This window comes from Diadema setosum, chromosome 22 (assembly GCF_964275005.1).
Source record: "Diadema setosum chromosome 22, eeDiaSeto1, whole genome shotgun sequence".
NCBI lineage: Eukaryota > Metazoa > Echinodermata > Echinoidea > Diadematoida > Diadematidae > Diadema > Diadema setosum.
In genome coordinates, this window is record NC_092706.1 from 26538623 (window position 1) to 26562719 (window position 24097).

Consider the following 24097-nt stretch of genomic DNA (forward strand, 5'->3'; position numbering starts at 1 on the left):
CCAATGACTGCTCAGAATGAATACACGATCATATTACAATGTATGCTAGAGTTTACTTACCATTCTCAAGCATGATTCATTAATCCACAGCTGCAAAAACTTCATGATTACCTCGACACGCCAGCAGTATGTACGAGCGTTTACCTCGCGTCACGCCAATACGTAAATTCCTTCGTGTGGGACATCGCCTCTTTTCTCCAATGCAAATGAACGTAGTTTCACGTAGTTTCACGTAGCAACGAGGCCAACCATCCCGGCAGCGTCAAAATGTGTAGTTGTTTAGATAGATTGATCTTTTCCGATGGGTAAAGAGACTATTCTGCCAGTCTAAAAGTGCTGTTGATAAACTCAGGGGAAAACGGGAACGGGGACTCTTAGGTAAGCGTATCGCTGAGTGTGGGTGGAGTTAAGAATCTCGGATCGCCGTTCTCGTCTGACCGACCTCCCAATGGTTTCATTTATATTTACCATGTCCGAATGGAGAGCTGAGAGTGAGTTCGCACTTTCGTCTTGCGATGACAAAATGTCACATGAATCTGAATGTTAATTAGAGAGTATGGCTTAATTTAACAACTTGGCATGTGCCCGTACTGCCGTAGCACACGATGAACTTTGTACAGACATCTAAAATCGGTAAAGCTGGCTGACAAGGAATGTAACAGTACCAGACAGAAAAAAAAGCACACAAAACCCCAACAAAAACAACAACAACAACAACAGCAACAGATAATAATTGTACAGGGCTGCTAAGTGCAAAATGTCTAATGCCACCATATATAATTCAATAGTGTCTCAGGACCAGGAGAACACACACACACAAAAAATAGGACAACAACAACAACAAAGAAACATTCAATGATTTGTTGCTTGCATAAAGTTTGATTTTTACAAGAGTACTGTTTTGTTTTCGTTTACAGCGCTCTAATTATGGGAACAATGTGACAATGCCATATTGCTGCTTAAAATCATAACTCTCTCATCCGACATTTCGCATTCACAGCTATACAGTACACCAGCTGTAAAAGCACCATTGTATAATCTGTTAACAGTAATGTAGGCGATCACGATGGTGCTTTGAGCAATAAAACAAAAGGCAGTGATGGTATGATGAAAGCATTGGTATCAAAGGTAAATAAGGTAACCTCTACGAAGGTTCTAAACCACCAAGGTCGAGATAAAACTGTGGGAAGAACATTTTTAGGCTCACGTTGTCTCTTTGTCAAACAGTTTATCTATTTTTTTTTTTACAGTGAAAAATGAGGGGGAAATAGCAATGCTAGCAGGGTTTATTTATCACATAAAAATCACTTTAAAAGATAGAGATTGCAAAATGTGGTTTCAATGCACTTTCCCTTGGTGCACTTTTACCACACGTATGAAGATGTGAATAGACTGTTTAAAGAATGAAGTGTATTACATCCCCACAAAGTCGATCTAAGCGTTACATTATATTCGAATCCTACCTGGAACACTTATATTTGGACAGATGTATTATCCATCATGTTCCTTTGATACCAGCGAGGTAAACGGATCGAATGGTAATGTTAAGGCTTTTTTTTTTTTTTTTTTAGGGGGGGGGGTGATTTACCCTAAGTGGGTTGCCTATAGTACAGGAGACAATATATCAAAGAAGGGAAGAAGGAGAGAAATAGAGAGAGATCGTGGAATATAATTTGAGAATTTAGCTGTATGTCTGTAAGGTGACTGGTTGACGTATGCCTGTTAGGACAATCATTATCATAAATGAAAGAAAGATATTATTCAAAGGGGTGAAGGTTCAGGTGTGAGTTTCTTCAGTTTGTCTCCCTCTACAAATTGTCACTGCCGGCAACCAGGGACAGCCTGGTGGTATAGTGTCGCTGCCCGGAAAGCAGTAGATGACAGGTTCGAGTCCCACTGGTTCCTTTTTTTTTCCGACGTGTTTGTTAATTTACAGATCAGCAGTTGCAATCTTAACAGATTTAATTTGTAGAGGTTGACAAACTAAAGAAACTCACACCTGAATCATTATCATAATTATTATATACATGTATTATTATGTAGTACATTCTGGGTGGAGTTCTTGTTCGAAAACCGTTAGGCCTATCCAAACAGCACCAAAATGGTATCTGGCAAATTTAGGATCAAACTGTCTTGCCCTACCCCATGATACTCCAAGTTTATATGGAATTTAGAATAACTTGCAAGGCAAGACCGTCATCTTAAAGGGACTGTACAGTACTGGTGGAGGGGAGGATTCAGGTTTATAACATTCCTCAGTGAGATAATGACAAATCTCTTATGAAATATGAAAGAGCATGTAATTTTAAGAAGGATTCAACGTTTATTTGATGAAAATTGGTTTTCAAATGGCTGAGATATAAAAAAAAGCGACAGGCCACGCCTTTTATTAGGATCTCTTGGTTTCACCTTGTTTTTGGATATCTCAGTCATTTCAAAACCGATTTTCATCAAATAGACTTTTGATTCCCCGCAGAATTGTATTCTCTTTGACATCTCATAGAGTGGTTTCTGAATATCTCGCAAAACATTAAAAGCTAAATCCTCACCTCAACCAGAACTGTATGAATCATGCACTAGCCAACATAACCTGATATCCATTCTTCTTATTCTATTCTACACAGATTTCTACAGCCTTGCTTGTGTGCTCAAAATGGTGTCAAAGCACTTCTTCAACCAATCATGAACTCTACTGATGATGAAGACGTGATCATTACCAATGGCTTCATCATCTTCGAGATCGTCATCCGCCTCCTCCTTGCTCTCACGGGCACCATGGGAAACACTTTTGTCATCTATGCCGTTGTCATGACACCTAAGCTGCGCACGGTACCAAATGCTTTCGTCACCACCGTAGCCTTACTCGACCTCGTGGCCTGTGGAATTCTCGTCCCCCTCATGGTCTTTAGCACTGTGGACAACGAATGGCCCTTCGGTGTCAAGTTATGTCGAGCGCACGGGTTTACCTTAATCCTCTTCCATGCTCTATCCCTGAATATCTTAGGATTAATTGCCTTAAACCGCTTTCTCAACATTACGAAGCCTCTGCATGTCTATCGAAAGTTTGCAACACCTCACCTATTTGTCCTTCAGATTGCAGGCGCCATCATCGTCGCCGGAGTGCCAGTCCTGTCTCCCCTCTTCGGCATTGGTGACGTCAACTTTGTGGGCTTCAACCCTATCCTCGGTCACTGCACCTTTGGCTTTGACGTTGAGGGCGTTTGGACTTATCAGGTGGTTCTGCTATCCCTTGGACTTATCATCGGTATCGTGGTGATTCCATTTAACTACATCATGATCTACAAGCACGTCGGAGCGAGTCGTTCCCGCGTCCACGCCTGGCAAGGTAGCACTTTTCCGAAGCCGCCGGGAAGTCGGTTCAGCGAGCAGCGAGCGCACAGCGACGTCTGTAGCCGATCGCAAGAGGGAAGTCTCCCAGTGTTCCACTTCGCCATACCGAGTCGACGAAACTTGCACAGAGACAACATACGTCTGACGCGTAATCTTTGGCTGTTGTTCTTCACCTACATGCTCTCCATCATTCCCTTTTTCCTCTTCGTCTTCTTCGACAGGGACTACGAACTGCCCGCGTGGCTCTGGCGAACTGTAGATATACTCTTGTGGTCGACGTCCACCGCAAATCCATACCTCTACGCCTGGATGACGAGTAGTTTCAGGGAAGCCTTTAGAAAATTGATTTATAATTGTAGCTCTCCGTGACCCAAGTTGACCAGATGCTAAAGAATCAAAATATCATCTTTTATCTGGTCCGTTATGTGTAACAACGTGAGTCGCCATCATCCTTTTGAAATGAACTTGGGCGTCAAGTGGTCATTGCATTATTTACAGGGATATTTGTTTATTTTCCATTTCTTTACTTTGGTCCTTAGGCCACTGCTTAGTGTTCAGACTTTTTCCAGAGGGACAAAGTTAATGTTCATGCAATGCAAATACAAAATGAAATATTATGTGAATTACGAATATAATACATGTATCATTCCTGAAAAAAATGCGATTGTTTAAAGTAGACATTATCTGTTTGATTCTCGTTGTTGTTTCTTCAGTTTATAAGATTTGAGTCCACATGAGAATTTAAGATCAAGTTAACACTTTAAGTATTCTTTTCACAACTCTGCCTGTGCAGAGCTGTATAAACCAATTGTCATGCTCTTATACTGTGGCTTGCGTATGGAGTGAATGAAGTAGATGCGATGACGTCATAGTGTCGCTCTGTGCATGCGTTCTTGTCCTTTTGTAAGAGTTAGAATTCATCCTGATGTTAATCATAATGTACTCTCCTGTGAAATGTTTATGGAGATTTTTTTGTTGTTGAAATGTTATAGAGAACGTATAGACATTTAGTTGTCGTCGATAATTCGGTTACAGTTCGTTTTTCCCAAAGTTCGTTATGACGCAAATTCGTTATTTCGAGGGTTCTTGATACCGAAAAAGAAATTAAGTTGGTTTAGATATTCCCAGGTTTGGTAAACGCAAAAATTAAATAAGGTTCGCTATTCTGAAGATGCATAAATCTGAAATGCAAAAAAAAAAAAAACAATAAAAAGTTCATCATCCCGAAGTTTCGTTAATAAGAAAAAGAAATACTGTTCGTAATTCCATTTTTTTTTTTCGGATTAACGAACCTTATTTCGTTTTGGAGTTTTGATAAAGGACCTTTGGCATTACTAACATTCGGGAAAAACGAACCTTCTGAAAAGAAGAACCTTCGGAATAACGCCACAAATTTCCGGACTACCGAACACTTGTTTATTTTACGATTAGCGAACCTTTGCAATGAAGAATATTACCCGACAATTTATTCTTGATCCATCTCGTTGAATTAGTTTATGATATGATGTATTATAACAAAATATATTTTGGTCTTATCTATCCAGTAAATCCACTTTAGTGTTTTCAATGCTCAACCAGAAGGACCCTACCACCTACCATTTCATTGCCCTAACATTGCCAAGTACCCATTTATACACCTGGGTCGAGAGGGACGTGTTGGAGGACATAGGCACTTGAAGGGATTCGAACTCGGGTCTTCCGATTGAGAGTCTAGAGTGTCAATACAACTATGGAAGTCGAGTCATAGATTGAAAGATACGGACTGAAAATCCAATGCCGCTGGTACGGCAGGTATGACGTACACATAAGCAAAGAATGCAGTGCCAAAACAATAAAACAAGCTGGAAGATTCTTTCTCCGAGAAAAAGAAAAGTAAACCCGCTTTCATTGCAACTGATTGACAAATTGTCCTATACATCGACGTAAATAAGCACTGAATTGATCAGTGTTTTATTAGTAGCCATGATAAAAGAAATCATGGGCGTACGTATACTCGAGCAGGATTCGAACCTAATTATCCACGTCGATGTAGGGCAATTTGTCAATCAGTTGCAATAAAAACATCTCGACGGAAGAATTTCTTTAATTTGAATAAACCCGCTTTACTTCAAATATTTTTGTTTGTTATGAATAAAGAGCAGAGCTTTCTTATGTCATATTATGATCACGGTTTCAAGTTAAAGGGCGCGTATAGTTTTGGTTGAAACCTAACTTCAGGTTTCTAACATTGTTGGTGAGATAACGAGAAAATTCTTTATGAATATGAAAGAGCATGTAATTCTAAGAGGAATTCAACATTTATTTGATGAAAATTGGTTTTGAAATGACCGAGATATCTAAAACAGAGCGATCTTGATAAAAGGTGGGATCTACTTTTTATTGTGATTGCTTTGTCTTACTTTGTTTTTGGATGTCTCAGCCATTCCAAAACCAATTTTCATTAAATAGATTTTGAATACCTCTTAGGATGGTATGCTACATACTATTTCATCAGTGGTTTCTTGGTATTTCGCAAAAAGTCAGAAGCCTAATCATCTCCAACAGTACTATACTACCCCTTTAACTGGTTTTCCAAGTCTGAAATTTATATGTAACTTGATGTAACCATTACTTGTATTAAACAAATAGGACAATAACGATATACATATAATGATTATTATGTGCAAATCACGTCGTGCGCACATTCTCTCCCAACACCCCGAAACCTGTCGAATTCGTCGGACTCGAGTAGCTAGGCTTGCCGCATGTCGAAAGATTGACAGGAACAGAAGACATATTGCGTTCCTCCTGCAAGGCTTGACAACCTTGCGCAACGTAGGTGTCTTTTACGATTCAGTGCCACGCAATATATCTTATCATATTCATGTATGTATACTATATTTATTTTTTTGTACCGAGTCAGTTTGATATTTATATTACCTGGAGAGGACTTTTCATCGCCAGAGCTTATTGTTTGGTGCGTTGTAAAGGACGAAGTTGAAGACGTGATTGTACCAATATATATTCTCACTATTATTCTAGCACTTTGCACGATTGACTTTATTGGCGATTTCCTTTCTTACTGTGGAAAGTTGTCTTTTCTGATGATTATTTATATAATGCTGAACACGAATATTATAAATGTCATTAAAATATGAAAAAAGAAACATATACGCAAGATTCCAGGTTCCATTTTCTTGTCATTACGTATTTTTAAACTGCAATATCTATACTACTAATTGATGATAATGATGATCCGCAGCGTTTGTATAGCAGAGTATATCTGTTATAGCTATTACATAACACCTTGTTGGTGCGTGTGTTACAAACTGCTATTTTTATAGCAATCAGAGTAGCAATAGAGGACAGTGAAGGCTGCTGTATATCTATTTAGTAGCTACACACGTAGTAGCGGTATTGAACATGTTGAAAGCACAACACCAAAAGTTTTCACTCCATCCATGTTAATATTTCCAATCAAGATTTTTTTTTCTTTTGACTGTGTCGTAAACAGTAGGAAACTTAGACATGAATATATAAGTAAATAGATAAATAAATAAATGAATAAAGACAGAAGCATATAAAATATAAATATATATGTGTATAAATGATGTATAAATATACATATATATATATATATATATATATATATATATATATATATATATATATATATATATATTTATGTATTATGCATGAAGGGAGGGCGAGAGAGAATTATCCGACAAGCCTTTTAGAGTGGAAAAGAGTCTGATTTTGTTTTTATCTTTATCTTACTGTAGCTACACGTCACGTTTTCTCCAAGGTTCTGTTAATGTTGCATGACCTCATTAGGAATTGACATGCATAAATAACTTATTATGACCTCCCGTCGTAATTAATGGGAAGATGAAGTATAGTATTTGTCACACTCATTCTGATGATGGTACCAGCGCTTTCTGCATCTATATGATAGTCAAGATAATAATCATTATAGGGATTGTCGGTGATAGCCTCGGTCACATAAAGCAGAACAATGATATTCACTGGCAATTACAGGATCTAAAGTGGTATACCAATAGCCACAGCTGATGTCTAATCCTTCCTATTTGTTGCTTTGCGATCGAAAGCCCGAAGAAAAACCTGATAAGTATTATACTTCGATCATTTCCCTTGCCATTGACGGTCCGATAGTTGATATTGCCAATTAAGAAACTACACCCTTCTCTCTAACCAAGAATTATAGGGATGGTATGGTATTGGTTGAGGTGAGAATTCAGCTTTTAACTCTTTGCGAGATGCTTTGATAGAGACCACTATATGATATGTTAAAAAAGCGCATAATTCTATATGAATTCAAAGTTTATTCTCATGAAAATCGGTTTTGAAATGGCTGAGATATCCAAACACAAAGTAAAACAAAACGATCCGAATAAAATGTGGGTCTCATCTTTTATTAGGATCGCTCTGTTTTGGATATCTCAGCTAGTTAAAAATTGATTTTCCTCAAATAAACCTTGAATTCGTCTTAGAATTATGTTGTTGTTTTTCATATGTGGTTTCTCATTATATAGAAGTATATTAATAAAAAACACATTGGAAACCTCAAGCCTCATCTCAACCAAAACTGTACCATCCCTTTAAGATATTAATTTAGATGGCCAGGCGGACTCACTGGGTGTTGAACGGGTTAATACGTCTTACCTCAGGGGAGAAAAACCAAGACAGTGTTACTGGGGCAGTGACATAATGGTGTTAAGCGACTAATACCCCTTTCACACCCCCCCCCCGTTATCCAGATAAGACTAATGCGATACAATTCAATAAAGACTTGCATTCACAAACTCTGAAGAAAGAGAGAGAGAGAAAAAAAAATAATTCGCACTTTCTTACCTTTCAAAAAGTCTGGAAAAGAAGGATAATTAACGCCGTAGGTGGTGACTGTACATACCCATACGCGTTAAAATTCTTCCACTTGGGGGAAAAGGTGATCTTTTGATCACACCTTGGAAATTAATATTATCTACGTAATTTTAGTATTGCGTTCACAAACTCTTAATCTGTCTTCGATGCGGATAGGCACATAATTGCATCTGTCCAGCGAAAAATGCTGATCAATTACTCAATTCTATGACCAAATAACGCTGATAAATGAGTTTATGAAAGGGGTATTAGATTTTGCTGAGGTATATTTTTCAATAAAAATTCAGTGAAATTTCGACGTTCACTTTCCCCGTCTTTTAATAATAGAAATTTTCATGTTATTATCAATAATAATAATAATAATAATAATAATAATAATAATAATAATAATAATAATAATAATAATAATAATAATAATAATTATTATTATTATTATTATTATTATTATTATTATTATTATTATCATTATTATTATTATTATTATTATTATTATTATTATTGATAATAACATGAAAATTTCTATTGTGTTTTCACGGAATGAAACAAATCATTGTTAAAAATTTCAACAGGCTTGATGTAAGAGGGCGCATTCACATAGATCTGTTGCAACGCTGGATGCAAACCATTGATCTCTATAGGAGGTATCTGAATAATATCTCATTGGCCAATCACTTTTGAGGCCACAGCGCCACCATCTTTCCACGTATGTACTATAGCCCTAAAATTACATTGTGTGAGGAGATCACGACATCACATGATACTATGGCGACAGTCTCCTGCTGGAAAATGGGTGCAAGTCTCTATAGAGTGTGCCTGGTAAGATGGCGGCGCGGCGACTTATAGTTTGTGCAGCTTGAATTGGGCCAATGAAATATCCAGATTCATCCCATAGAGATCAGTGATACAAACAGGGGGGAAAAAATGGGCTAGGTCAAATGGCGTCGTTCTCGTCGATGTACTTAAAGGGATCGTATAGTTTTCGTTGAGACCTAACGTCAGGTTTATAACAATTATTGGTGAGATAATGAAAAACCTCTTATGAAATATGAAAGAACATGTGAAGAGTTTGTTCGCAAAAACCGATAAGTCCATTTTTGAAGATTTTGAAGTGCGCTCTCTGTCACAAAATACAAAATAATACCTTTTAATGATATATTGGTCACTACATATAAAGGTACATTTTTGAAGTTATGGTCAAAAGAAGCAAAAATTTTCTTATTATTCTCTTTATTTTTCTTGACCTTTAATCGCAAATATCTCCATTTTGCAAATATGGACTTATCGGTTTTTGCGAACAAACTCTTCATGTAATTCCAAGAACGATTCAACGTTTATTTGATAAAAATTGGTCTTGAAATGGCTGAGATATCAAAAAAAAAAGTGATCCTAATAAAAGTGACAGGCCACGACTTTTATAAGAATAATAATAATAATAATAATAATAATAATAATAATAATAATAATAATAATAATAATAATAACAAGAGGCGTCTGACAGAGTTATACCTCATTATCAGGGAGGTTTGAATGATGTTGTAATGATGATATATTTTCACAGCATACAAGCAGCACACAACGCATTGGAGTCTATAATGAGTCGCATTTTACATAGTTAGATAAAAGACAGGAAACTTTAATAAATTACTTTCCACATAATGCTGTAGTTTCAATAATTCCATTGTGATATTAGATTTTTATCAAAAGATGGATTTTGGCGGAACTTACGATTAGAAGACCAAATAACAAGCTCATAATTATTCCTTTACCCGACACGTATGATTTCATAAAACACACAATTTCATCTTGCTTCATTCAGATAGATTTACGCGATTGAGAAATCTCGCAAAGTACTGCTAAGAAGATTAACAATAACCTAGATATCGCAGACAGTGGATTGTTTGGTTTTAACAGTAAAAGACAGCTAAGTTTCCCTGCGGAATAAAAAAAAATGCTGGATAAAAAAATGGCGAGTAGAAAGGGGGAAAAAGGGAAGAAGTGTGTACAGAAAGATTTGACAGTCAATGTATTCAGTATACACACAAATCACTGTTTTAGTTAATCAGTACTCTTGTTTCAACACACAGCAAGAATACGTGAATTATATTGAACAGATAGGAGGAACTCTCAATAACATACACACATTCATATCAAATACGATGGACGCATCCGAATTAAAAATTGGAAAATGGGAAAAGTATAAAAGGAGTTTAGAATAGATAATGGCATGATATTAGACACGACAGTAAAAACACAGGGAGAAAGATGGCGAAAGAAAGAGGAGAAAGAAGGAAGATATGAAGAGGAAAGGAAATCTATGGAGGAACAGACAAACAGACAGACAGACAGAGGCATGAAGAGATTTAGAAGGGGGTCTTTTTGAAGCTCATGGCATCACGCAATAAATTTGCTAAATTTCGGAGTGAGCTCATACATGCGTATTATTCCAAGACTGAATCAAGTAAGTCTTTGGCAATTTACTCTGACACAATTATAACATTCTAAAATTACTCATTATTTATCTTTTTTCCTTTTTTTTTTTGTAGTAAATTCATTTCCGAGTGATGCTGTGATAGGTTTCTGTGTAGCCGATGTGTGAGAAAGGCTCTTGGGAAAGTTAGCATAGTATCTTTCTGCGCAAGTCGTCATTTCAAATTGTCATGGCCTTAAAGGATACCTCTAAATAATTTTAGACGTTTGCATTGAAACGTCTAAAAATTGGCTTTGGTATACTGGGTAAAGAGTTTCAATATTTATGGAGATTGGAGTGAGGAATAAGAATGTTTTAAATATCACAATGAACAAGGCTGATGACATAGCGGCTTTGAATGCATGAATGGGTGCTCAAGTAAGCAGAACAAAAGGAGAAACCACGCATAAGTTCTATACAGGTAAACTTGTTAAACAAGTGGTATTGTAATGACAACAGATCGCCACATTACTGGAATATGTGGGACTCCTGTGTCATCATCCTTTTTCAATATATAATTTTGGAGGTTTTCAGAGTGTTGATTTACTGGCTCAAGGACCACGATAATTTCACAGAACTCTACATAGCCCTTTCAATTTATTTACTGTCTGACGTGGAATTATATAAAGTGTCTAGAAAGCTCTTTAATTGGCATCCTGGATGAGCAATGCGGCTTTCTGTTAAAAAAAAAGAAGAAGTGGAAAATATCTTTCACGTGTACACAAAAACAAATCAGACCTTAATACCGTAAAAACCTGAAAATTCGCATCATAATAAAAGAGAAAGCACATTCATCTACATAGTTCATCTGCATCGTTCTCCAATAGAACACTACGCCATTTTCACTTGTAAATCTACCGAAAGGTACCATCATGGTCAATGTAATCTGGAAGACATTCAACATAAACAAAAACATTTCAGTTATCAATGGTACATCTAATTTGAATATCCTATCAATTATACGTACATTGTATTATGTCATACGGAAAGATACAAAAGATCGTATACACATAATTACCAAGTACTGTAAACTCGATTTCTCTGCTCTGATGTAAAAACATCGTAACGAAATCCACTTCCGCTCTAAGTCTTAAAAAAATCTATAATTTGTTTTCTCCAACCGCATACATGCACCTACTGAAACAAGTATCATATTTTGTTTTGGCAATGTTCCACTTCAATAGCTGAAAATATTTGACTGCACTGCAATCAAGATTCCGTAGATTTGAAGCCCGATAGCTTATCAAAATCCAAACTTTTACTGACATCTCATCGTCCTTCTGGGAAATCAATACAGAGACAATCTTCTATGTTCCCACCAACTCTACACCTACCATCACTGACGAAATCAATAGCATTCTTTCGGTGTTCAGATTCAACTGTTCAAATCACTCTTTTTTGACACACTTGACGCTTCTCGCTCCCAAATCGTAGCATTTATACGTCATTGTTTGTATTGGAATCCACGTCACGTCTGCTTGATAATTAGCATGCTGGTAGCATGCTAGAGATGAAGATCTAGGCGTTTCCAGACGTTGTCGGCCACTTATGTCGATGAATTTATCCGTCAACTTGCCTCACGACAAGTACTTTTTCGTCATTCGTCACCCAAGTTACATTTCATTTGGGACCACTTTATTTTTGAAGTGCAAAAAAAAGAAGAAAAACAAAATAGAGTGAGAACAAAAAACGAAAAGTCACTAATTCAAATCAGATAGCAGATAAAAGAATATAATATGTAAAGATGTCACGTGTGCTTATTAAACTATTATTGGTTCCGATGTGCATGAATTGATGACGTCATTGCTGCATATTTCTCCTAATGACTGCATACATCCCCTCATCACCCCGACACTACTCCATTGTTCTCTCTCATTTTTATCATTATACAGCGTGCCGTTGTGTAGGCTACTGTTTGTGGTCCAGCTGTCCATCGCACTGAGCTTTTAAAGAGAGCGTCCAGGATCCAGTGTCCATGGGCCAAGCTTCGTGACAGCACGGAAAACTTTTTATCAATGCTATCTATACAGCACAGTCTTCTGTCTGAATCCAGTTGTAATTGGCACCTGGTATAGCATAGGAACTTAACTGATATGTTCCCCTATCGGTGAGTGGAGACGTGTGTTGTTGTTTTTTTGTTGTTATTGTTTTTGTTTTCTAGGTTCCATTTCTCTGCTTATCCAGCCAAGTCGCGCACCTTACTCGCTCCCGCAACCGACGGCACTGCTCCCCGCAGAAGCGACAAATCATGGTGCGTATTCGACGGTTTGTGAAAGAGTAGATGAGTGGATTGAGCATGGCGTTGACGTAGCCGAGCCACATGGCTAGGACGCTGGTCCAGTGAGGTGCAACGTCCATGGGGAAGAAACACGAGTTGATAATGAAATAGGGGGTCCAGCAAATTACTGCCGTCAGCACCAAGAGACCACCTGTAGAAGATGTTCAAACAAGATAATGTATTGTTAACATGGTTGGTTCATCCATTATTTGATGGTACATTTCATTATGGGCAATTTGTAATTCTCGTATAATTTAACAGTTTATCTCGACAGGCATTAATGTTGTGTTTTTTTTTTCTTTCTTCGTCCCCCCCCCCCTTCCCACACACACACACACACAAATCTTCTCTCCTCAATACGGCTTAAACTTTCATTTCCAGTTCCCTGGTATCAGTGGAGAGATTGTGTCGATTTCACACTGCCAAGTCTTCTCGTTCGTTTTGTTTTCACCATCACCACACAATGATCACTTTACTTCCATCATGTCCATATCTTTCCTCAAGAAATGCTGTCTCTTGAGGCACACACCAACCAACACACAAACGCATATATATATATATATATATATATATATATATATATATATATTCAAATATATATATATTGAGTAAGTTCACCAAATGTTGGCATGATAACATCATCAAAAACAATACTGAAACAAAGTTCATGCTGTATTCACCAACTGTTTATTCCGGCACACACATTTTCGAGCGATTTGCTCTCTCTCAATTGTTGATGCTGAGAGAACAATGAGCAAGGCATGAGCTTTGTTTCAGTTTTGTTTATGATGATATAATATATATATATATATATATATATATATATATATATATATATATATATATATAAAATTATGTACACACACACACACACACACATAACTATGCAGCAAATATCACATACTCTAAATGATACATGTATGTAAGTATATAAAGAGTTACATACTCCATTTTTTTTGTCGATTTGCGATATTTGCGGTTAAACCTGCTAAAAACAAAGACAATGATAAGAGAATTTGTGATAAAGAAGTTATTTTCAATCAATATTCTTTGTTATGCAACAAGTGATGAGGTATATTTGGAAAGGTTTTATTTTGCTCTACCTGACAGTCTGATAGTAGACTTATAGGCCCGAATTCACGAAGGTGGTACAAATTAAAACCATGGTTTAAACCATAGACAGAAACCATGGAGCGCAAAGTGTTGCACGGAATATTTCGTTACAAGATTGGTCATTTTCGTCGACAAAATGACCGTTTCGATAATGAAATTATCATTTCGTGGACGAAATGTTCATTTAGTTACAAAGTGTTGTCATTTCGTTACAAAATAATCATTTCACCGACGAAATGACTGATTTTGTAACGAAATTTTCCATGCGACACTTGGCGCTCCATGGTTTTTGTCCATGGTTTAGACCATGGTTTCATTTGTACCACCTTCGTGAATTCGGGCCATTCTAGAATTTCTAAATAGCCGCGTTTATCTCATTTGGCCACCAAGTCTTCATTTATGTAGGTTTTGATAGCCAGATATAGCGTTGTGATATTGTACTATGAACTATCATGCTTTGCCATAACTATGATAATACGGTTATCTTTTCAATAAAATTGTAATATCAGCATTAGTGGTGTTATCGTTAGACATATATTGTGATGAAACCAATACTCTCCTGGCTCTGAAACGCAAAGCCTCACAGAGAGCTAGCAACCCTGGGGAGCTTCCATTCTTTATTTCCTTCTCAGATCAAATGGGAATTTCAGGAGATGTAAATCATCCCTTCATCAGCTTTACCAGTAAAATTGTATATACAGCGACAGAAGAAAGTTGATATGTTTTTTGGACATTTTGCAAATCCCTGGAGAGCAGAATGATACCGCATTCTGTTTCCCGTGAGAAAGTCTGCTTTCTCTTTCTCCCTCTCTCTCCCTCTCTCTCTCTCTCTCTTGTTTCTCACTCTATCTATCTCTCGTCTTGAATACAAACACCCTCACACAGGCAAATACACACATACACATATTTCACAAAATAATAATAAACATGCGAACATTGTGTTAACAACATCTGGTTTGTTAGTGTGTTCTTTTTCATTTTGGCTGTTATGTCTTGAAACTGTGAGACCATTTTGGGCTTTCTTTACACACACACACACACATTATATATTTTATATATATATATATATATGTATTATATATATATATATATATATATATATATTATATATATATATATATATATATGTATGATATATATATATATATATATATATATATATATATATATATATATGAAGCGTTTGTTTGCAAAAACCGATAAGTCCATATTTGTCAAATGGAGATATTTGCGATTAAAGGTCAAGAAAAATAAAGAGAAAAATAAGAAAATATTTGCTTCTTTTGACCATAACTTCAAAAATATACCTTTATATGTAGTGACCAATATACCATTTAAAAGGTATTATTTTGTACTTTATGACAGAGACCGTACTTCAAAATCTTCAAAAATGGACTTATCGGTTTTTGCAAACAAACACTTCATATATACTGTCAGATACTAAATGCCAGATCTCAATATTGACATTATTTTCTTTCTTTGTGCGCTTACAATGGCTTCTCTCGTTACAGCAATCAGAAGAATGCAGAACAGTTTCGTGCGTAAGGGAGAGATACGTGAGGGTTTAAAACTTTCGAATGTATCATACACTGAATCAATCAGCGAAAAGCCGTACAACGTGACTGAATTCTCGATCAACTTCATCGTCACGTTCTAAACATCCGGTGGAGACTGGCCTTGCATGAATATCAGCGAATTTCGAGGTCTGTATAAACCAGAAAGTAAAAATCCTCGATCAGATCAAAGTATCGAGCAATAGCGCATTTGTTTCTGTATTATTTTCCTTTTAGATTTTTTTTTTCATTAATTCAGCCATGTTTTGGAATCACCAGCAGCAGAGCAGTGCCCGCCTTACCAAATGCATGCCTTTCGTATTTATTGGTCAGTTAGTCATAAAAAAAAAAAAAAAAAATGTGCTATTTTGTTCGACCTCATGTGTTTTGCAAGGTATCAATCAATACGAACAACTCCTTTCACATTATTCAAATGTAGATATACAGAAATGTTAATGTCAGTCGAATAATATCTTTCATCTCCCACTCATTTTTGTGGGGTTTGCATATTCTCGTCATCCTCAAATGAATGGTTTTCTTACATTTCTTCCATCTGAAACTTTATGGCACTTTCCAACCGGGCAAGTCTAGTTGAAGAAGATTAATTAAAATGTAACGATAATGATAGCAGTAATAAGGAGAAATGTCAATCCTAATACTCATTTCCTAATTAGCTTGATTATTATTATAATCATGTATGTATACGAGTACGCTGTGTATGCTACACGTATCTAAATATGGATTATGTATCAAGTCTTTCACACATCGTAGTTGACATGTTTACCAAAGGATATAAGTATCAATTTCTGGTAACAACATGATGAAAGTCGCGCCCCTAAATACAGAAATATGGTACTACATATTCCAAATGAAATAATTCAGGACACCTCAAACTTTAATAGTCTCGAAATTGCAGAAAGTTAAACGAGCTGGTCATGTCTATACTAGTGATCTTACTCAAACATCTCAACCCCACCCCCTCCCAACCGTCTTGTTGCGCTTCTGAGTCTCCGTACCCGTTCCCTCGTGTAAAATTTCATATCACTGTGGCATTTTGAGAAGTAGTCTAACATCACAACATGCCTGTATGTTTTTTGCAGTCAACCATTTCGTGGTTACAAAAAACAGTCATATACCAGTTATAGCGGTGACATGCTTGTGAATGTAGCCGGTTAGATTGTAGTAACAATGATGCCAGGAACGTCGGGAATAGATAACGTATATCATCATCGTCGTCATTATATTTGCTAAATGTGTCATTATTGTAATCACCACTATCTTCAGTACCTTGTGATCTAATGCTTCGTCCTGGTATGTGAATGCTTTGCCAAACATTTACTAGAGCTTTTTTTTCTATGCCAAATGGAACTGCCAGATTTTATCATGCGTGGGCCAAGACAACGCAAGAGGTGTCATCTAATTCCGTTCCTTTATGTAGCTATGCCAGTAACTTAATCTGTGGAGATAAACGTAGATTCCATTTTGGGCGCCTTCTCTTGTTTACAGACCGCCGATAGACCCAAACTATATACACGACCTTAGCACGATACGCCAGTAGAAAGAAGGCTTCAACAATAAAGACAACTTTACAGTCATATCATGCTTTAGATTTTCTGATAAGGGTACTCTTTTTCGAAGAATCTGCACTAAATAATAGGGGCTCCTGGAGGGATCGATGACTTATGGTGCACTTGGAAGGGCATCAATATATTTGATGGTAAAAGATCAAGTTCACTCAGACTGCACGCACAAACTTGTCTGCGCCGTGTCGTATTTCATTTTTTCCTCTTTTGCTCTTACTTCCTTATTGTCCTTTCTGCTTCTGTCTTGTATGAAGGGTTGTTTATTTGCTTGATAGTGTGTATGTGTGTGTGTGTGTGTTTGTGTGTTTTGTTGTCTGTGTGTCTGTGTGTTTGTTTGTATCTGAACTTTTTTCCCGACCTCTACAACTTTCATTTTCACTCTTCCGACCTCATCCAAATTGTTCTAACCCGGTTCTTTCCTTCTTATGAGTGAGTGGGTGTATGCGGGGGCGTGTGCATCAACATAGTACACGCTGTTTGTGTGAGTGTGGGTGACCGTTAGTGTTTGTTTGTTTGCTTGCTTGCTTGTTTGTGTGTATGTGTGTGCGTGTTTATGTCCTAGCTGTTCCCGCCGCGCGTCAAACTTTAAGCAGAAGCATCTTGACATTGTACAAATCAGTAATCTTTGAATTCGTTTAACCATTAAAATTATCTGACCCGTGTGTTTTATAGCTATGCATCCGCTTTGAACTTCAAAGCATTTCATCAATGTACACTTTCTGTTGTTATTAATCATGAAACGTGTTGATTTAGTTTTTTGAGGGCATAAAGTATATCTAAGTTGGGTCTGGAAATGATGGAAGCATAGTACGCAAAAAAAAAAAATGTTCGCAAGGAAAACTAAAAGCTATGTCAGCATGCGCGATCCGATGACCTTGCTCTTTGAGAGTAACTGACTGTATAGTACCCGTACAAGCCGTACTTTCGTCTGTGCCAATTTGCTTGTCCCACAAAGTATCATTTTTGGAAAATTGATACCCTTATTGTTCAGGAAAGTGTTGCACCTCAAGGCAGTCTCAGATGTGTTATGATATATACCTTCCGAGAACAGGTTTCTTTTCTTTCCTATACCCCTTCCTTAACAAAGGTAGAAGCCCACAATCATGTTACATAGACCAAGAAGAGAGTTCAAAGGTATAGAAAAACAAAATCCATCAATATCACCATCGACGGTTCCCACGGTGCTGCAAGACGTATAGTATTAGTTATCCTCCAAACGTAAGTTGTTACAATTATGTTATTGATTACTGGTATGAAATTAAAGTGGCATGAAAACAACGGTTCTGTATGCTTGAACGTGTTGCATGATGAATGCACATGATCTTCTTCAAAAGACCAAGGAATAAAGATCTGCATGAGAGAATCCACCTTGAGTAATATATTGTAAATTATGTAACTTACCCATTAATGCCACCTGTTTGTCTGCCGTCAGCTGCGGCCTCATGCTAGGTCTCCTGCTATTCCCGCGACGAATCTTGGTCCCGGTGTGACCGACCTCGAGGAGCTGTCCCGATGACACGCTTACCAAAGATACTTTTCTCCGCCTCTGCGTTCCCGTTTTCAGTGTCGCATACCTTGACGTTCGTCCCGCGTCGGGAACGGGAATCGTGTTGGGGGAACTCCCTTCGCCTTTCATCTGACCTTCAGATGTTGGAGAAGTGCCGTTATCAGTCGTTGAACTGCTTTCTTTACAGTCCGTGCTGTCAAGGATGGTCGTATCCTCTTTGTTCTGATCTTCACAGCACACTGGCAGTTCGATAGGCGAGTCCGTCTGTGTTTCGGAAGAATGATCATCATCAGGGTGTTCACTAAGGGTGTTCACCTCAGTCACGTTCCCACCAACATCATCATCACCAGAGAATTCCTCCACTTTGACTAAAGGAACCTCCAACCTGGGACTGCTCTCCACCTCTGTAACTCCAGAGTCGAGGGTTGAGTCGTTTGCGGATAATTCGTCTCCTGTGATGGAATCGAGGTCAACTGCTAGTTGCTGAATGGAAATGATGACTTGTTGGCTCTCGTCGACTTGTTGGCTCTCGTCAGTCGATGTTGATACCGACTTGTCCTCTGGCTGGGTTTCTGTTTCTTCAGTCTGTTGAAACAATGGTTTGAAGGTGTCTTGGTGCTCCATGGATGCACTCCTGTCTTCTGAGAGCACGCCGCTGAGGGAGGGAGCTCCGTCGCTGCTATCATCGGAATCCATGGCACCAGCCGAAGCAGCTTTGCGGAGGTTGTTTGAATTGACCAGTTGTTTAGCTCTCAGCCTAGGCAACGAGTCGTATTTCGAGTTCCGATAGGATTTCTTTTTCTTTTGCAACTCTTCGATGATCTTTGCCACGGATGGCTTTCTTCGGAGGGAGACCTTAACGTTTAGACTGTCTTCATCACAGTCATCTTCACCATCGTTGCTGGCGGAATTATTGCAGTTGGGATTGGTTCGCCAGGGAATGGTGTCGACATTCCCAAGGCCTGAGTGTCCCGGAGACTGTTTGTTGTTGGCGTCCTGTGCCCCTCCAGGGCGACCCTCCGATGGAGAGGTGTAACCAGAATCTGAGGTCACTTTGTCTTCGTCTGAAACCTGTTTTTTGTCCACGTGTTCGTCGGATTTCTTCTCCAGGCTCAACTCGGGGTTCCTCCGCCTCAGCGAACTTTGGGCGTACGTCGATTTCGATCTGAACGACTGGTGAAGCTGCATCTTCCGCTCCTTCTTAAAGAGGTGGTAGACCACGAAGATGTAGGACAGAAGCATGACTGGTATCGTAACGCCATAGATGGCGAAGAAGACGACGAAGTAGAAAGTGCACATCGTCCAGATCGGAGAACACTGGTGGGTGTCGAACATGTACTCGTAGGACGACAGGACATGGAAGAGTGGCAACACACCAATGATGCCAGACACCAGCCACGTGGACACGATCATGAGGAGAATTCGTGTGCCTGAAGGCGGAAAGCGCTTCGACCAGACGACAGTCAGGTACCTGTCATGGAACATAAAGGAAGACGATACAACATTTTTTTTTTAATTTGATAATGTGTCGAAATCAACAATGACTTTATGATGTATCCCGTAATAAAACTAGCAAGTATAAATGCATGTGTAGTCGATAGACAAGCCAATGAGAGTTAATTGGAATTGGTTTGAAACATGGTCACGCCGTTTAACGATATGACGTAATAATTCAGTCAGACGGGTATTAAAGCTTTACAACCTCCGTGTCAGGTAAACCAATGGGGTCCGTTTCTCAAGACTTTTTTCAGTCGTGGTAAATAACAACAAATACACTTACTTTGAAAACAGCCACGTTACAAGTAACCAAGTAACAATGTGTGAGGTTATAAGCAGTTTGACAAAGATACACGTTACAAGTAACAATATGTGAGGATATAAGCAGTTTGCCAAAGATATACCTGCAATTATTGTACGTAATATTGACTTCATTCTTCCATGGACAGCAGACAAAAAAAAAAAAAAAAAAACTAGATAGATTGTGATGCCTGAAATCACATTTTTTTTTTTAATTTCGGATTGAGCAGCTGTCAGATTTAATGTGATAGAGAATCTTTTTTATCTGTTCTGATAGAGGGGGTTTATTTGAGAGAGAGAGAGAGAGAGAGAGAGAGAGAGAGAGAAACTCAGCGTTTACATAACTTTTACATAACATTAATAAAGGGTCGCTCAATTTCCCCCAAAAATGTTCATTCTTTCCACACGAAAGAAACACATTTTCATGAAGATAAACAGTATATGTATGTATGTATGTGTGTGTATTATATATATTCCATTTAGTGTACTGACCGTGCTGTTATGATTTATTACATTCTCAGATGATCTGTTTGAAAATGAAATGAAAGATGATTCATTCAATGATCCAAGTACGAGCTCACCTGTCGACCGCTATCCACAGAACAGTCAACGAACTGGCAACGGGAAATGATACCGAGGCAAATCCGTTGAACTATGTCGAAAAGAATAGAAAACATAGAGGTAATGCCAATATTAATCGATAATGGATAATCTCTATTAAAGAGTGTGTACAGTCATGGTTGAGGTGAGGATTTAGCTTTTAACGTTTTGCGAGATATTCAGAAACCACTCGATGAGACGTAAAAGAGCATGTAATGTTAAGGGGTATCAAAAGTTTATTTAATGAAAATCGGTTTTGAAATGGCTGAGATATCCAAAAACAAGGTGAAACAAAGAGATCCTAATAAAAAAGACGCGGCCTGTCGCCTTTTATTATTATCACTTTTTTGGATATCTCAGCCATTTGAAAACAAATTTTCATCAAATAAACGTTGAATCCTTCTTAAAATTACATGTTCTTTCATATTTCATAAAAGGTTTTTCCCTATCTCACTTAAGAATGTTCAAAACATGAATTCCCACCTCAACCAGTACTGTACAGTCCCTTTAAGATATGATATATTAAGCTATAAAATACAACTATAAACATGGAGGAGATACTAATCAAGAAGAAGAAAACATAACCTTGAGAAAAATGAACATGACGATTACTTTAAAGGGATCATACAGTTTTGGCTGAGACCTAATTTCAGGTTTCTAACATTTTTTGGTGAGAGAATGAGAAACCTCTTATGAAATATGAAAGAGCATGTAATTCTAAGAGGAATTCAACTTTTATTTGATGAAAATTGGCTTTGAAATGGCTGAGATATCCAAAAAAAGAGCGATTCTAATAAAGTGTGGGACCCACACTTTATTACGATGGCTTTGTTTTACTTTGTTTTTGGATGTTTCAGTCATTTCAAACCTGATTTTCATCAAATAAACTTTGAATTCCTCTTAAAATGGTATGCTCTGTACTATATCATTAATGTTTTCTTGGTATCTCGCAAAAGGTTTAAGCCCAATTCTCATCTCCACCAATACTGTACCATCCCTTTAAAATAATTATAGACTTTATTCAAACACCATAATATTGTATGAATGGTCATTGATCGTAAGCAATATCAATGCAATGTTCAGGACCAAAATTTCATCCATTTTGCTTGCAAGTATCAGGATCAAAGTTTGATCCATTCTGATGTCAATGATATCACTTACTGTCGAAGCGTGCTCTCTGTTAAAGGTCGACGTCATCCTAGTTGCAAAACAGAATTTACATGAGAAAATGCTTTCAAAGCTGCCTAAAAGTGTTTTACAAGGGATTTACCCCAGATCAGGAGGATGACTTTCGTTTTAGAGACATGAGATACAATGTATATGAACATCATATATGAAAATATAGGATCATATTTCAGCTGTTGAAGAGACACTTGAATCACGGTGGTCTAGGTTACACAGGTATTGTCTTTTTCGTTTCCATTGTCGTTTTTCTTTCTCACGTTCAAATAACATCTCATTTTTCATTTTCTGTTTCGCACGTTACTGAAGTATGTTCGTTAAGTATCATGGTTGAAACAATAATAATTTAGTTGGCATCTGAAAGTCACGAAGCAATGGTAAATGAAGCTAGGTGGAAAAAAAAGTATGACCGCTTATTGAAATCAAACTTAACAATATTTAGACCAGGAAAAGATGTATCACGCAACCGTGACAACTTTAGGGCACGTCGACACTGTTATATTTCTCACGCGCTCTTAAATTTATTGAGTGTGGTCTTAATAATGTTCTCAAGGTATACTCCTTGGTGGTGTTTGCACTGATGTACCACATAATCACACGCAGTTATAGTTCCTTAAGTATTGTCAAGCATCGAATTCATTCCAAAGTCAAGAGAGTCACTTCGGAGGATCAAATTATTTTCATTTTATCAAATAAATTAGGATAACGTTGTGATAAATCCTTGATTGTCTTGCACAAATGATCATCGATTAAAGGTTAAACTGAAGTTAGTTTCTATTGCTTTGTTTTGGTTCGAGGGAGCGGTTTTATTTAAAGAGTAATAATTATGAAATGTATGAGTTAGTGTGAATTTATTTTCTTTAGAATTGTGATAAGTCAAACTAAGAAACCGTGACATACATTCGTTTTGCGTGGCACGTCATTTGCAGAGGAACTGAAGAATTGTGTTCAATAAATGTTGCCACAACCAACTTATGTTTTGTTTATAACCAACATATGTTTTGTTTATATCCAAAAGCCTGAGGTTTCGGATCATTCGGTGATGTTGAATTAATCAGTGGTCATAATTTTTTTTTTAAAATCCAAATTATCACATTTTGTAATTCTACACAGTATCGTCATATCTCTTGTGATCTCAAACATTTGGTTATTCCCATTTTAAAAATCTAAAATATTGTTGTAGACTATTGCAAGAATTCACTGTATGGGTACAACCATATTTTTCCGATTTTACTCGCAGTCTAGCCAATGTGTCCGCCTAGCAAATTGATTCAGTTCGGGTGTGTTGTGGGGATTGGACAATGGAAAACGAGTACACCCACTCCTTACCCCGCACAGCGGCTTGTTGTGCGACAGTAGCTCTCCCTGGTCGAACACGGACACGAGGGCAAACGGCATACTGAAGACGGTGATACAGAGGCTGACGATGTTCAGGTTCAATATCAGATAGTTGTGGATGTTATCACGCAGAGCTCGTACGCGCAGAATAGTGATGGTGGCGAGTGAGTTCGCCGCCAGCGACACCGTGATAATGGCAGCGAGGGTAACAGCCGCCGTTGTCGAGGTTCCCCTATTGTGCCCTTCATGGTCATGGTCGGGCTCGTGGGTCGCCAGCGAATCGTTCGATAAAAGTATCTCAGACGACATCGGGAACTTTGTTTAACGAACGGCTGACGTGGAGCTGCTGCAACGTACAAATGAAAATGTAGAGATGAAGCTGGTAAAACTATGGTTTAAGTGATGAATACACTATGATATGTGATGGATTAATGACTGAATGAATTT

The 24097-nt window shown here is 37.7% G+C and overlaps 2 protein-coding genes across 2 annotated transcripts; one reads left to right on the forward strand and one right to left on the reverse strand.

Moving 5' to 3' along the window:
* Positions 1–2672: 2672 nt before the first annotated feature.
* On the forward strand, positions 2673–3720 carry LOC140245262 (G-protein coupled receptor 84-like). Its single transcript, XM_072324846.1, has one exon. The coding sequence runs from the start codon at positions 2683–2685 to the stop codon at positions 3718–3720; it is 1038 nt and encodes a 345-aa protein (XP_072180947.1). The 5' UTR covers positions 2673–2682.
* A 9136-nt stretch (positions 3721–12856) lies between these two features.
* LOC140245493 (uncharacterized) lies at positions 12857–23970 on the reverse strand. The gene is made up of 4 exons (XM_072325062.1): positions 23642–23970; positions 21112–21182; positions 18628–20204; positions 12857–13128 (listed from the first exon to the last, which is right to left on the reverse strand). The coding sequence occupies exons 1-4, from the start codon at positions 23957–23959 to the stop codon at positions 12857–12859; spliced, it is 2238 nt and encodes a 745-aa protein (XP_072181163.1). The 5' UTR covers positions 23960–23970.
* Positions 23971–24097: the final 127 nt, after the last annotated feature.

Coding starts and splice junctions, on each gene's coding strand:
- LOC140245262 (XM_072324846.1), top strand. CDS start 2,683: ATGAACTCTACTGATGATGAAGACGTGATCATTACCAATGGCTTCATC.
- LOC140245493 (XM_072325062.1), bottom strand. CDS start 23,959: ATGTCGTCTGAGATACTTTTATCGAACGATTCGCTGGCGACCCACGAG. Junction 21,183..23,641: donor ACAACAAGCCGCTGTGCGGG/GTAAGGAGTGGG, acceptor TTTTCGACATAG/TTCAACGGATTTGCCTCGGT. Junction 13,129..18,627: donor CAAACAGGTGGCATTAATGG/GTAAGTTACATA, acceptor CATCTTCTACAG/GTGGTCTCTTGGTGCTGACG.